Source organism: Syngnathus floridae, chromosome 13 (assembly GCF_059516105.1).
Source record: "Syngnathus floridae isolate MCC-2025c chromosome 13, RoL_Sflo_1.0, whole genome shotgun sequence".
In the NCBI taxonomy this organism is placed as follows: Eukaryota; Metazoa; Chordata; class Actinopteri; order Syngnathiformes; family Syngnathidae; genus Syngnathus; species Syngnathus floridae.
The window spans coordinates 12,922,535-12,936,940 of NC_142425.1; the positions used below are offsets into that span (position 1 = coordinate 12,922,535).

The window sequence follows — 14,406 nt, forward strand, 5'->3', positions numbered from 1 at the left end:
GAGAAATAGCAAACAACAAATTCACATCGAGGTTACAAAATTAGATTAGATACAAATGATAGTGTAAACAGCAACTTTGTCAACCGGATTAACAGGATATCATTGACAAAGCCACACTGTAAGAACATCAAACTTTGCTTAGATACTTTTTTTTGTTTCGTTTATTCACATCAAATATTACAATGTCACATTTATCACTATGAAGGCAGCCTGAAGCTCACCAAGAGACCCTCAAGGAAACGACTGAAATCTTATCGTGTCAATTGTTGCAAGATGAAAAATGTATGACGAGTAAAATTGTGTGGTTTATCAAATACAAGTTTTAAGAGACAACAGTTCACCATATTTCAAATCTGCTGTCTGAATATGAGAAAAACTCAAAGAGAAAACCGCAATAGAAGATATCTCACATTGCAGTGTCATTTCCTCCAAAATGACACCAACCCACATTACTCTGCGAAGCCCCAGTAAAGCTCTCAGCTGGCCTTGCATCAACGCAAGCTCCAAACCCAATGCGACATTAATCTCTCTTCGATCCAAATCCAACACAATTATGTTTATTCCGATTTTTTTTTTATGCTGTGCAGGTGATCCTCATTTTGTGGCCATTATGTCATACAAATACCGGTTGCGTCACATTCTTTATGCATACAAAAGAACACCACATGTCAATATCCCACATACGGTGTGTGTAATGAAAATACAAAAGAGCAATTTGATTAAAAAATATAGAAGTCTCTGTCAAGCGGCAGTTATCTTTCAATATGCATATCGAGAAGTCTGAAAGCACATTATATGACTGAAACCAGAATGCGAGAACGGCGAGTACAACAGTACTTACTTTCTCTGAGCACTTTCAGGTCAGGCACACAAAAAACACAAACTGGAAGACCAAAAGGGCCATTCGATGTGCTTATTATTAATGTTCATTATTATGTAAATCCATAAAGCGTAAAACACTTTAGTTGATTTCAGCTACTTCCAACCTTGTTTCATACCTACATTTAAACTAAGCGTACTAAATCCAACTCGGTGTTTTTGACGGTATATAAAATAGACAGTACTTAGTTGTGTTCAAAGTGGCTATGTTGTAATTGCAAATGTTGGTGGATCTTATAACACTGATCAGCTCGACTTGTCAAAGAAACACTGGCTGCTCTTGTCCGGTTAAAAGCCGATATGTTGAGGCTGGCATGGTCTTCAAGTGAATCTATGGAGAAGAAAAAAAAAAATGTACATGACTCTACAATACCAAAAAATGCATCTAACTGTGAGCGTTTGAAGTTGAGTCTAAGGATGTGCAAAGTTTTTGGCCTGAAATAATTTTGTCACCGAAAGAAAACATCTGAAATTGAACGTTATGATGATGATTTTTCATGTCAGTGCATCGTTATTACCTCTCCTATTGCGTTAGTCAGGATCTGAATGATTTTGTCATGTGGTGTGGCAACGACGCTCTGTCCGTTAATCTCAATGATGCGGTGTCCGACTCGGATGCCTCCTCTTTCCGCGATACCACCTCGCATAAGACTACAGATCTGAGGAGGGGACAAAAAATGATGTATTTTAAAGACAAAGATTAGAAAAATCGACTACAGGTAAAATATGAATTCAAATAAACACTCAAGAAAAGCTATTTGTCCATATTTGCCAATCGTACTGATTGCGTTCATTTAGGTGTCTCCAACAGTAAGCAGATTCCCCCCCCCCCCCCAAATCTAGTTCAGGTTTTGTAGATGAGCATTTTGATCCCAAACGAGCAGACCGAATAATAAAACATAAACTCGACTTACGATTCCATCCTCCACACTGAAACCGAGCTGATACTTCGGATCTGGTCTCCTGATAATCGCCATGGTGACAGGAGGGCAGTGAACGATGCTGATCTTAACATACTTCTGGCTTTTCAAGTCCTGAAATTAGTCGTTGCATTTTAATCCACACTTTGTTTACGTTTTCAATCCACTTTTCATTGATGGCCGTTTTATTTCTTACCTGAATGATATTTTGGCATGTAGTGATGGGCAGGCCCACCATGCTGGTACCGTTGACAGACATGATACGATCACCGATACTGAGTTCCCCACAGCGCTCAGCGGGACCTCCGTGAAGAAGATTGGCCACCATCACCGTGGGCACAATGGAGCCCCAGCCTGATTCCACCACTGCCAACCCTAATATTTCCCCTGGTGCCTTGGTGATAACAACCTGAGCCACAAATTGGGAGAAAAAAAGTATTTTTTAATTAAATCCCTTTTAATTCGACAGCATCAATCAAAGCTGAGCCTTATTCTTTTTGTAAAGGGTTAAACACGAGCATATTTCATGAGTTCGGCGCTGTCGTGTAACTGAATCCCCCGCCAGCAAAGGAGTCGGGTAGCCGGCTAGCTGTTGTGGATCAGGCTACTAGCGGCACGACTGACCTGAAAACAATCAAGAAAGTAATTTAAGCTGCCATCGTCGTCGGAAAATCCTCCCATGGAAATTTGGAGATTTTGAGTATGACACCAACCAAGCCAGGGTTAATGACTGACATTTTTTCAATTTGAACAAACTCAACGAGCATTGAATCCTTGTCTGTGATTTAGGGCTATATAAACAAACTTGACTTGACATTGTGTAGATACCTCTCTGATGTTCTGGGAATCAGAAAAGTGCGCCAGGTCTCCATTGTAGAGTTCCTGATTTTCCAAGTAGTCACTGTACTCGCCAGGCTTCAGATCGCTGGCCTTGATGCCACTGGTATGAAGGAACTGCTGGTAGGCCACTCCGAATGCCTGGCCGATAGCCTGAGCTATGACCTGGGCCTGGATGGAGATGCAAAGGTTGGGTCATTTGTGCAGGATAAACATTAGCGACAACCAATTTTCAAACTCACATCCACAGAGGAGAAGACGTGGCAGAGCATTAAGCACTTCTGAGGTTTGGAGGATGAAGACGGGGAACTTTCCTGCCCTTTTCGCTTCCTGCGTGCCATGAGGACCACGATATCTCCAATATCTGCGATGTAAGAAATCATCTGCAAAGAGTGATCCATCATGGCCTCCTGGGTGGACACAGGACACATGTAAGGTGTTGGCATGTTTGGATTTTTCTTTTTCTTTTTTTCAAATACCACCTGCGTATCAGCAGAAAGAACTTTGATCCTCTGAGTGGAGATGAATAGATCCACCTCTGTCATTGGTTGGGTTTCATCTTCTGGAGCCTGAAATAAATGAGAAGAAATGATGAAGGAGACACCTGATGTTACATTTACCGTCCATGGTGAGCAGACGATGGACTTTACCTTAATACGATCCACCGCCTCCTGAGCCTGCGCCATCCGGGCATTGGTTGATGGGTTCTTCTCAGACTTGAGCTGAGTAGAACCCAGGTACTTGGCACCAAATATGACTCCATCCAAGAGGTCTTCAGGATCACATGGGCCAGGTACTGGAAGGTGAATCACTTTAGATTATTTTTGATACAATTGATAGAGAAGTCCGATCTCGGTTCATCGTTTCAACTGTGCCATGTTCTAATATGTGTTTGATATAAACATGCCACTGTAGATAAAGTCCATTTACTAAGAGCCTAGGGGGACACATTATCCAGCTTCTAGAATGACCTGTTGATTAATTTAGCACTTGAAGGAAAAGACATCAAATATGCATTGAACAGCTTCTCCATGACCAAAATAATAGAGATAGACTTACCGTCTTTGTATGAAGGACGGTCATCAGCATTCTGTGAAGAACATCATCAGATTGCAATCAATACTTGAGGTTGCTAATATTTAGGTTATGGGTGAAACCAATTTTGATAAATATGTTAGGCAAACAAAGTTAGTAACAACACAGTACAAAAGAGGCATCATTAGGTTGTGATTCAAACATTTTCATTTTTGAGGTTTGGTCTATCATCACATAATTATAATCATAATAGATTTCATCCGTTTTAAACCAACCGTAACATCGAAAGGAAAATGTCCTCTTTGCCTAAGTAAAGCTAACAAACACACCATTGGATTTTCTGTTCTTACTATTAGTTCAAAATAAACTTAACAGTTGCCCAACCTGTTCCCTCTCTGCAGAACCTTCCTCCCCTCGAGCCTCTTCCCTCAATTTCACCCACACCGGCTCAGGGAAGTCTCCGTCAGGAAGTGAATCGACAGGTTCTTCTTCCCGCTGCAGTCCCCAGAAACTCTGGGCATCTTCCTGACTGTAGGAAACGGACACGACGGCATCCATGTCCCGTGTGTGGGGAAGGCAGCTGCCACGGGGCGTCGTGCCGACGACGTCTGTGCACTGCAGCAGTCCCAACACATCTCTCTGGTGGCTTTCAGAAAATAACAAACCAGTCGTTTCACTGCTGTCCTCTAGCGATGTCGATAGTGAAGAAGATTCCTCAAGATCACAAGGCCCCAAATGTGGACGCTCGTTGAGGCAAGGTGGTGTCCTGGGGGGAGTATGAGCTTCGTCACCCATCCTCTGAAGTTGACAGAGCAACGTTTGGATACGGGTGTGGTCTTCATCGCCTTGTATTCGGTTCGCTTCCTCATCCTCCACATTTGCATCATCTTCCACTCCCCCTTCATTCTCCTTTTCCGACTCTGTGTTTGTCTCAACCTCCTGCTGGTTCACATCGAGCGAAGCCGTCGTGCCGTTCGTAGGGAGGTCATCCGAGCTAGCCTTTTCTAGATCGCCAGAAGGCGAGAGGAACCCGGCGTCGTCCAGTTCTTCTGTTGAGCCAGCTTCGGCGGACGAGTCGGACTTCCAGTCTAACGGAGGAGGCTCTATCATATCGAGCGATTCCAATTCCCCAACCTGGGAATGGAGCTCATCAACGCCAGAACCTCCTCCATTTTCTGAGGGTGCAGAAGATGACACATCAAGAGAGCTGCGGTCGGGTTCCATTTTTTAAACTGAGCCTGTTGGAAGCCAAAACAATGCACAAAGTTATTGATAAAGTTGAACAATAGATGAATACCTGACTACGCTGGAATACAGACCACAATAAGATGGTCGCTTTGAAAAACACCCATTAAGATAAGCAGGACAAAGTACATGTGTGATGCAAATGAATCGACGGAGCCTGTTGGAAGTCAAAACATGACACGTTGTATTCAGAAAGATGACCATTAGATGAATGCTTAATTATGCTGGAATGCAGACCACAATTCGATTGTCGCTTTGCAAATACATGGCACTTTGGCCTTTGTGATAAGGAGGACAAAGTACAATGCAACATGTGCGAATGCAAATGATACTAGTCAACTATAAGAATGAACTGAATAAACCGATGACTGGCGTTAAAGTTAGCGAATTTGGAAAAAAAACGACAAGAATTTAAACTGAACCGTGGGCTCACTAAATTAAGCATTGACGAAGCCGAGAGCTAGCGGGTCACTTTAAAAAGTAGAAAATAAACTCAAAGAAATAAATATTTGAACGGAATGCACAAATGTGAGTAAGGGGAGAAGATCTCATCTGACTTTCTTTGTGCTCACACGGAGAGAACGCGACATGTATGAACAAGTACTGCAATCTTACCCAGACTTGGATTTTATTCGTCATTCTAACAATAACAAAAGCATGAAATCCTTCAAAGAATTCGAAGGACTATAAACGTTTTCTCTTCATGTTGCCATCCCCGAAGCTACACTTTGGCTTCATTATTTACTTGCTGACGTTGTTTGGGGAAAATTAAGTTGCATTCAGGTTTTATAGTTGTTCTAACTACACCAGGAATATTCGCAAGCTAATTGTGTTGTATATTTTTGACGAATTAACATTCATATTTATTTGACAGGCAATTTCATCTGATATGAAATCACACAATACAGGCAGTAATAATGTTAAAGTTTTCCATAATATCCAAGAAGGGGTGGCAAAAAAGTTTATAAAACGGTAGTTTTTGAATGCATCACGAAGTCAATAGCTGACGTCACACGCGTAGCCCAGTCCTGCTCAATCGAAAAAAACACATCGATCTAAATGAATTTTTGAGCATCCATCCCAATTTATACGAATATATTGCGTGATTTGTTGTAGTGTAGTCCACCTTTAGTGAAACTCAAATATTCATTAATAAGTGCAGAAGTAAATATGAAACAAAGTTTTGCAACTTCACCTAAAGTTACTGTTTGATATGTAAACCAATTGACAAATAGACCGCCTGGCGCCTTGCAAGGAGAGAAGACAAAGAGTTGCATGCCGCCAGTCTCTCCATTCATTTGGTTGTTTGAAGGTGCTTATCGTCTGAGGGAAGATCAGAGCCCACAGAGGTATTTACGATCATCTAATTTGCATGACACAAAGGGGAAAGGTCGCGGAATAGGCGCGCGGATCCCACCCCCTCTCTCCCCACCCTATATAAAACTCCATGTTGTCTGGAGGTTGCTCTTGATGTTGTGGTGGTTGGATTCCGGGCTGGCGGTAAGTAAAAGTCTGCATGTACTCCGTATTTAAAACTTTTTACTTTGTAAGGTTTTTTCTTTTTTTATGTGCAATATCTCCTATGGGAAAAAGTGCAGGAAATGCATTTATGTATTTTATTGGAGCTCAGCCATGCTTCATATCATGGCCCCTTGTTGCTGTTTACATTTAAAAATGAGATTATCTATGCTTATTTTCAACTTTTTCTGGTCCGGGGTCGCCTTATTCCATACTATAAAATGCAAACTGCCATGCTATCTGTTTCTCGCTCAACGCTGAGCTATGTTTTGTATTCTGCAGATGTCTACTTGTTGCCTGTGAATGAAACAGACAAAGACCTCCACCATCATGCAATCGGAGCCAGAGAACCCTCATCACCACTACCTGCATGCATACACGCCACTCTGGTTCAATCAAGGAGGTTATGCATACATGCCACTCTGGTTCAATCAAGGAGGTGATGCATACGCGCAATTCCACTTCAATCAAGGAGGTGATTGGAATCAAAGACCGGAGAACCAGCTGGAGAACAATGCTCAATATCAGTCTTGGCACCGACAAGACCAACAAAGTCAGGAGAAGGACGGCAACGCCTTTAACCAGCAGAATCACGCAGATTATCAGTCTTGGCAACATCACTACCAACAAAGTCAGGAGACGGTATTCAGCGCCTTTCACCAGAACAGAAGCAGATGGATGTCACCATATCAGCAAACAATACAAGGTGCCGACATTTTGTAATGCAGATGAGAAGGTGGCCTATGACATGCAAATGATTTGACTCCTTTTTGTTCTTTGTATTCCCCAGGTCAGCCGTTTGCCAGGATGAACGAGGTTCCTTTTGTACAGATGCCATGGACCTTCAGGCAGCAGAACCTGCCAGAGCCCTCACACGTTCAAGTACAGCCAGTGCAGTTTCAAGGACCGGATCAGACTCAGACCACGCAATTCTCGACCACCTCTAGGAATTGTGAACAGGTACTTAAGCTCCATCACAGTGAAAGAGAAAAAAATATGAAGGTGGCGCCTCGAAGCAGCAGGTCGACTACAATTGCCGATGGAAACCAAAAACACTTTGGTTCCATTCCACCTATCGTGGTGTCTGACTCTTCAGAGGATGAAGACAGTGATGAACCCCGAAAACCTTTGAAGAGCAAAAGACGACGTTTAAGTGTCTACGCACGGCTGTGTCGCATTTGCCATAAAATTGTGCCACGACCGGGTCAATTTAGGAAACATTACGCAACACACGTGACAACACAAACGACACCAAAAGGGGAGAAAATACATACCTGCGCAACATGTGGTAAAAGTTACTCAACTCGGCAGAATGCCGTAATCCATGCCAGAGTACACTGTCCGGAAAAAGAATTTTCTTGTTCAGAGTGTGGTAAAGGTTTCACTTTTAAGCAGCGACTTGAAAACCACATGAAGATCCACACGGGAGAAAAACCTTTTCCCTGCTCAGTTTGTGGAAAAGGAATTTCAACCAAGGCCAGCCTTGAACAACACATGTTGACACACACTGGAGAGAAGCCATTTTCTTGCTCACTTTGCCGTCGTAGATTCTCTACGAAGGGTGGTTTGGACGCACACACAAGGACACACACTGGAGAAAGACCCTTTACTTGCTCAGTTTGCTTTGCAGGTTTCGCACGGCAGGGCAATTTAGCAATTCACATGAGAACACACACGGGAGAAAGACCTTTTGCTTGCTCGGAATGTGATTTAAAATTTCTTCAGAAGACACATTTGATGGCACATATGAACACACACACCAGGGTGAAACCTTACAGCTGTGCTGTGTGTTACCAACGATTCTTTCGGAAAAGTCAAGCTGACAAGCACAAATGTGCGGGCGAGAAAAGCAGCTCTACATAAAGTTTTGAACTCATGATTTTAATCATCTGTTGATTATCCATACATTCATTAATGCATCCGACTGAGGAACTATGGAAAATAGGTTTGAGTATTATTACCACTGCCTGATGTTACCTTGAATTGCTTAATGTTTTTGTATTATCTTGAACTGTTTGATGTTTTTGTACTAAGAATTGGATTTTAACTCCTTGTGTAAGTTTGTTTTTTGTCATTCTTCCCAAATAAAAGAAAAAACAAACACGCATTGAATAAATTGAACAAGTGTCAATAAGTCTTATACTGCAGAGCACGATTAGCGTGTTCTTCAAATTGTCAAATCTATCCAATATTTGCTGCAGTGCTGACCAAAGCGTCCATCATGTTCAATCACAGTCTCCTGCGTTCATCTTGATCAAAGCCACAAGAGAAGAGATAGTACCCATCAGTCCTACTAGCCAAGGAGGGAATCGTCCTGCCCACAAGAAACCGTGAGGCATCCAGTGGATGGCGTTACTCAGGTCTGTCATAGATCCAAGGATCGAAAGCAGCTCCACCTGCATCTGCCGATGGATCTGAACGTAGCTGTGGAAGGTGGAAATAAGTTTTCGATGAAACAAATGAGCAAGGGAGATTATGAATAAAAAGCTGTAGATACACACCTGCTTCCACCTTTGGCACATCTTCTAAGCTCCTTCTTGAGCAGCATGCGAACTCTGAGTGACCTGAAGAGCACGCAATTTGAATGTCACAAATCATATTGAAAAATTAAATTATAAAAATGTTACATTGAGTTCAATGTGGTATTCAGCTTTGACTTCACCTAAGTATCGCCAACAGCAGCGAGGTTCCCCACAGCACCGTGCTGATGTGCCACCATCTTTCCGACTTCACCCCGACGAGGTGAGCGTCAGCGGCCCAGGCCACGTGTTCGCACGGGTAGTAGAGTTGGTCGGCCACATTTGTGAGCACTGATATCCAGCGCACGATTCCATCTTTCTCCTACAGACAACATGTGTTGAACATGTGAAACATATGTCAACCATTAGAAGAAGAAAAGGACACCTTGGCTCCAAATCCGTAACTGTAGGAATACGCCAGCATGGACAGATCATCAAACAGCCTCAGCACCGTCCTGCAGTGGCTGAGCTGAGCAGAAAAGAGCAGCAGACTTTTCCCAAGGTTGTGGGATGAAGGATCAGCCTCAGCCTTGGGTGACAGAAGGCCTCCAAGCAGCTGTGAGCCATAGCAAAGTGTTCTGATCTGTGAGCAGAGAAAACATTGTGTCAGAAACTTGCATGACAGCATGTGTTTGGTCTTCTTCACGTTATTTACTCTTTTAATTTGTTGAATACATATTTACGCAGTCTGTTAGGCTCAGACACGTTTAGTACATTAAATATCACTAAAAAAGGGAATTAACTTTATGGCCATTTCAGTGTTTTACTTGTACATGTGAGTGAGTCAAACATTTTTATTATGGGCTTGATGAACATAAATTTGTATATTAATACCCTTGAATGAGTAAAAACACGCTTGAAATTACTTCATTTTAAATTTATGTTGCTTTCTGTTCAGCAATTATGGACCATATTTTATTGTAAGAGAGCCCTTAGCTATTATAATAAATATATTAGTAATATTAATGTTGCTGTAATTATCATTACCATATGGTCCTGATCAGTCATCACTCAGTTAAAATTTCCTTTTTTTTTTTTACCTTATATAAATCTAAGGGGAGTTTATTTGTGAGCTGGAATTGAACCTTTTTGAGATTTTTATCACAAGTGCCAACAGTCAAAGAGCAGTGCACGTAATACTCACGAGTTTGTCTCTTCCTCTGTAGGATTCCAGAACCCGAACAAGACAGTCGACCGACTGCTGCATGACTGACACGGACGCAAGTAAACGCTACTGTCAAAAAATAAACAAAGTGCAAAATGCTTTTGTGTGAAACATCCTCAACTTTTAGATTAAACCCGTTTTTCTTTGCTTCTGCTGGACTTCGACCGAAAATCTTTTCAGACTCAACTCATCGATTACCGAGCTTTCATATTTAAGCCAACGTGGAAGGCATTACTGCCCTCTAGCGTCCGAATAGATTATACTTTAGAATGACAGGTTGAGAATATTTAAATTACATTTATTACTGTTGTTTTTATGAATTTTTAATGTTTTGAATTTGTTATGTTATTATTATGATTATTATTTTGTATGCCTTCTATTTAAGACGTCAATTGGAGGTCTAGTTGGATCATCCTCATCATAAACAAAAAGTGAACGGCTGTTTTTAGTACATTTTATTTGACTATTTTCCTAAATTGTAATGCTGGAATGATATCGGAGAAAAGAAAAACTTAAATAAGAGGGTTTATTCGAAATGACATCAGGGGTCAAGTCAAGCAAAATCAACAATCGTGTGTCCATTTTGTACAATAACTTTGAGTGGTTAAATCTACATTCTTTTTCTCATTTGATAATCTATGTGAAAGATTGCAACTGGTTGGTTTGTTTGTTTATAAGCACAACAACTTTCTAACAAGCGGTTTTGTTTCTCAGGTTCATTTAGTTACACTATATTGTAGTTGTTTCCATCATCTTTATGAATATCTCTATTTAGTTTGACAGATTAATAATCTGCGGGCACATAACCGTCGTCATGTTGTTCTGAAAGAGAAAAGAAAGAAAAGTGATGAAGAAAATGCAATTCTGCAGTAAATCATTGCCATCACTTCAACTCACCAGCGGGATGATCAACATCATCATAAATATTCCCTTCCCTGCAAATGAAGATGATATTGTGTTGATCCATCTTCCTTTATTAGATTTCTCATTTTGTCTACACCCAAGCCATTAAATGCTGTATGTCAGCATCAAAAACTATTATTAATGAAGGTTATTATGTGTGTATTATGAGATCCATGTGTATAAAATATGGAAAGTAAGATTGACTCACAGGGGAACAAGAAGCTTTCTGGATACATAACCATCTGGAAGAAATAATGCAAAAAGTAAACACCTAAACATGGACAAGACGTGATAAAAGTAAGAATAATAAAAGTAATATGTTCATCATAACTTACATTTTCCTGATGTGGAGTTGTGGCACAGAGCTTTCTTGCTGTTAGTGAACTGAATGACATCCAGAACATCCCCGTGAGACACATAGAGGTCCTTCTCGCCTGGCTTCTTCATGACGCCGTCCACCATCAGGGTCTGCAACACTCTGAGCGGACCCGCGTACTGAAACGTTTAGCACAGATAGCTTTTCTTAAATAACAGAATAATTCAAATACTTTTCACAGCACATACAGGTAATCTGTGCAACTGGCCAAGAATAAAAACTACAAATAATAAAAATATATAAGAAACCACAAACCTTGAATTTCTTTCTTAGCTCCTTTTCCTTGTTGGGATCAATGCTGTGAAAAAAAAAAAAACATTTTATTGTTTATTTTCTGTCATCTAATTTCAAGGTACAACTTTATCTAGAATGTAACAAGTTTAGGGGAGTTACTTGACAGCCGGGACAAATTTGAAAACTATTTGCAAAAACAAAAAATGCCATTGCTAATATAGTTTGAGTTAAATTGGTAGATTATAATTTAGATTGTAAAAATAGGTCTGCCTTTCTGATAGTGTTTAGGCCTGCAGAGTTCAAAATGTATTGTTTTCTGCTGCCATATACGTGCACGTACAAAACATATACAATTGTGCCAATACCTAAACACACCACTAGGTCGCAGTATTTCTCTGCCTTCCTATTACTTTGTTCAAGGGGTGAACAGTTTTCGTTTCACTTCAGTTTTACAGCGGACAACAAGAATAAAAGTGCCGCACCAGCTTTTTCATTAACAATAAATAAATAAAAACAGAAATTGTGTACCTAATTGCAGGTGGTGGTGGCGGTGGTGGTGTAAAATCCTCAGTTGATAAATAAGAGTCATCATAGTCATCTAAGACCACAAAGAAAATGATGTTACGACAACATGCAGTGTCTAAAGTTGTTTTACAATTCTAAATTCTGTTTTGTGAAGTGGTCAACAGTTAGTACTGGCCCCAGACGACTCAAGTATTGAGAACTAGTATCGGTCTGGGAAAAAAAGTGGTAAAGACCCCATTTTTCAAGGAGCTAAATGTAAATTAGAAATGAGTTAAAATGATCAAATATCTCATATTTTAATTGCTGCTCATACACATGATTTTTATTGCACTTATTTTTTACCTTTGTCTTCCAAGGTTGCAATGTCATCATAAGAATTATCGTAGATGTCAACATCCCTGTAGAGAACAACACAATATGTTTCATCCAAAATTGTTGAGCCGAATATTAGACAAATCAATCTGGACCAGATTATACAAAATTAAGTGAACACCTAAAAATTGTAACCTTGTGCAGGAAGGATCATCCAAAATACTCACACATTCTGCAAGCTGTCGGATTTCCTGAGTCGTGAAGGAGGATTTAATGGACTGGTCACTCCAGGTACGTTTACTTGTCTCGCTTTTGAGCCTGAGGAAACATTCGGAGTGACAATGTCAGTTTTGGAACTTGAACAGCACTGCAAACAGAAGTACATGATTTTATTAATCACTCCCCAAAATAATGAATAAACATGAATACCAGGATTGGACAATCCCTTTGCTTCATGAACTGGAAGTAGCCTAGCTTGTTGTCTTATTTTCAGGAATTGCTCCAGGTCAACGTTGGGTGGTCGTTTGGGTTTCACGGGAAGAGGTCCCTCAGAAGGAAGTGGCTTCCTCAATGGGATGACAGTGCTTGTACTCTTCAGCCGCAGGGGGTGCGGGGTTAATGTCGAAACCGGAAGGGGGACTTTAGGACCCGCAGCCCTCCTCAGCATCATTTTTTCTAGCATCTCTCCCGCCTGTTTAATTTTATCACCGCCTGGAGACTCCACTAATGTTGCGACCTTTCTATTGAGAGGTGACGGAGGGAAAAAAATAGACTCGGCTGCCGTTGCTTGGTTTCTTTGGAACTTCGCCGCATCTGGACCAGCCACATATGTCGGAGACACTTTGGGTTGGGAAATGTTCTTCTGGACTGTTGATCCCGTGACTCTGACAAAATCAGACTGCGGAGATTTTGGAGAATGACTATCCCGGCTGCTGGTGTGTGATGCGGCGGCGCTGCTGCTGAACCTGGCTCGCAAAGCCTTGACGTCGACAACTTCTTCCTGACGACAACAAGAACAACACACGTTTATTTCTCAAGATGGATGATGGATATTTTTTAATTAAAATGAACATGTTATATATATATAGGTCACAATAATGTAGTTTCATTTTTCTCACATTTAAAAAAAATACTGCAATTTAACATGGATGTGTTGTATTTTCCTTATCAGACATGACCCAATTGAAAACCAGGTTAGAAAAAATAAATAAATAAATAATTATGGTTCAATTCTGAGGATCTTTTGAGCAAACACCTAAAGGTTACAACCTTTGTAAAGTGTGAAGGAAGTGTAAGCAACCACACGCTTCTTTACCTCAGCCAGCATCCTGCACTGGTTGCTATGGAAACGTGGCGTGTGCTGATATTGCTGCACCAATAATATGCAAGGTTATATAGAACAAAGGAAACGGATTCAAACTCTTGTTTTCAGTCTGCTTCGACATAGTTTGATCTCACTGGACACTTTATTAGGGACATTGACGCTATGTTATTAAATGAAGTGCTGGATCAAATGTGTTCATTTGCAATGTTAATATTTAGGCACAATTTAATAACATTGTTTATTATGGTGGGAAACAGGAATATCACTAGAATTACCTGCAAATCAAAATAAAAGCTTTTTAAATATGGGGAAATTATAGACAAGCGTATTTATAACTTTGTTTTTAAAACAATTTGAAGAAACAAATCAATAAATGTCGCGGTAAAGCCTCGATTAAAGCCGTACTCACCCCAGCCCATTCAACCTCTTGATCAATTAGGAATGAAGAAATTCTCTTACCATGATTCTGCTCAATGGTTCCAGAGGTGTCAGAGCAGGTTGGGAGCAAAGCGCCCCATGTTGCGCGACGATTTAGTCGACCTGTGTCAGTGCACTTGTTGAAAACCAGGAAGTGACAAAAACCACCTGCAGTATTCTGATAACTCGGGGGGAAA

General features: G+C 40.8%; 4 protein-coding genes across 5 annotated transcripts; 1 reads left to right on the forward strand and 3 right to left on the reverse strand.

Moving 5' to 3' along the window:
• Nucleotides 1–133: 133 nt before the first annotated feature.
• On the reverse strand, nucleotides 134–5,694 carry LOC148388989 (amyloid-beta A4 precursor protein-binding family A member 3). The gene is made up of 11 exons (XM_088394900.1): nucleotides 5,532–5,694; nucleotides 4,056–4,909; nucleotides 3,696–3,726; nucleotides 3,287–3,432; nucleotides 3,119–3,205; nucleotides 2,879–3,046; nucleotides 2,628–2,807; nucleotides 1,996–2,208; nucleotides 1,794–1,913; nucleotides 1,398–1,538; nucleotides 134–1,210 (listed from the first exon to the last, which is right to left on the reverse strand). The coding sequence occupies exons 2-11, from the start codon at nucleotides 4,893–4,895 to the stop codon at nucleotides 1,139–1,141; spliced, it is 1,998 nt and encodes a 665-aa protein (XP_088251026.1). The 5' UTR covers nucleotides 4,896–4,909; nucleotides 5,532–5,694; the 3' UTR covers nucleotides 134–1,138.
• A 260-nt stretch (nucleotides 5,695–5,954) lies between these two features.
• LOC148388990 (uncharacterized) lies at nucleotides 5,955–8,535 on the forward strand. Of its 2 annotated transcripts, none has more exons than XM_088394902.1 (3): nucleotides 5,955–6,265; nucleotides 6,717–7,140; nucleotides 7,225–8,535. In XM_088394902.1, exons 2-3 carry the CDS (start codon nucleotides 6,738–6,740, stop codon nucleotides 8,295–8,297), a joined length of 1,476 nt encoding a protein of 491 aa, XP_088251028.1. In that variant the 5' UTR covers nucleotides 5,955–6,265; nucleotides 6,717–6,737; the 3' UTR covers nucleotides 8,298–8,535. The 2 variants fall into 2 exon arrangements, with proteins under 2 accessions (XP_088251028.1, XP_088251027.1); XM_088394901.1 differs by lacking the exon at nucleotides 5,955–6,265 and adding an exon at nucleotides 6,312–6,416.
• Nucleotides 8,027–10,485, reverse strand: pex11g (peroxisomal biogenesis factor 11 gamma). The gene is made up of 5 exons (XM_088394912.1): nucleotides 10,098–10,485; nucleotides 9,339–9,536; nucleotides 9,097–9,275; nucleotides 8,936–8,998; nucleotides 8,027–8,858 (listed from the first exon to the last, which is right to left on the reverse strand). Exons 1-5 carry the CDS (start codon nucleotides 10,158–10,160, stop codon nucleotides 8,660–8,662), a joined length of 702 nt encoding a protein of 233 aa, XP_088251038.1. The 5' UTR covers nucleotides 10,161–10,485; the 3' UTR covers nucleotides 8,027–8,659.
• Nucleotides 10,486–10,630: 145 nt separating this feature from the next.
• On the reverse strand, nucleotides 10,631–14,367 carry LOC148388992 (uncharacterized). The gene is made up of 10 exons (XM_088394904.1): nucleotides 14,252–14,367; nucleotides 12,898–13,468; nucleotides 12,696–12,786; nucleotides 12,499–12,554; nucleotides 12,160–12,229; nucleotides 11,653–11,695; nucleotides 11,357–11,516; nucleotides 11,230–11,263; nucleotides 11,016–11,053; nucleotides 10,631–10,940 (listed from the first exon to the last, which is right to left on the reverse strand). The coding sequence occupies exons 1-10, from the start codon at nucleotides 14,252–14,254 to the stop codon at nucleotides 10,903–10,905; spliced, it is 1,104 nt and encodes a 367-aa protein (XP_088251030.1). The 5' UTR covers nucleotides 14,255–14,367; the 3' UTR covers nucleotides 10,631–10,902.
• Nucleotides 14,368–14,406: the final 39 nt, after the last annotated feature.

Coding starts and splice junctions, on each gene's coding strand:
- LOC148388989 (XM_088394900.1), bottom strand. CDS start 4,895: ATGGAACCCGACCGCAGCTCTCTTGATGTGTCATCTTCTGCACCCTCA. Junction 3,433..3,695: donor CCGTCCTTCATACAAAGACG/GTAAGTCTATCT, acceptor TTCACCTTCCAG/TACCTGGCCCATGTGATCCT. Junction 2,209..2,627: donor ATTCCCAGAACATCAGAGAG/GTATCTACACAA, acceptor TTTGTGGCTCAG/GTTGTTATCACCAAGGCACC.
- LOC148388990 (XM_088394902.1), top strand. CDS start 6,738: ATGAAACAGACAAAGACCTCCACCATCATGCAATCGGAGCCAGAGAAC. Junction 7,141..7,224: donor ATATCAGCAAACAATACAAG/GTGCCGACATTT, acceptor TGTATTCCCCAG/GTCAGCCGTTTGCCAGGATG.
- pex11g (XM_088394912.1), bottom strand. CDS start 10,160: ATGCAGCAGTCGGTCGACTGTCTTGTTCGGGTTCTGGAATCCTACAGA. Junction 9,276..9,338: donor GTTACGGATTTGGAGCCAAG/GTGTCCTTTTCT, acceptor TGTTGTCTGTAG/GAGAAAGATGGAATCGTGCG. Junction 8,859..8,935: donor TGTGCCAAAGGTGGAAGCAG/GTGTGTATCTAC, acceptor CACCTTCCACAG/CTACGTTCAGATCCATCGGC.
- LOC148388992 (XM_088394904.1), bottom strand. Junction 11,517..11,652: donor AGCTAAGAAAGAAATTCAAG/GTTTGTGGTTTC, acceptor TAAACGTTTCAG/TACGCGGGTCCGCTCAGAGT. Junction 10,941..11,015: donor TGATGTTGATCATCCCGCTG/GTGAGTTGAAGT, acceptor TTTCTCTTTCAG/AACAACATGACGACGGTTAT.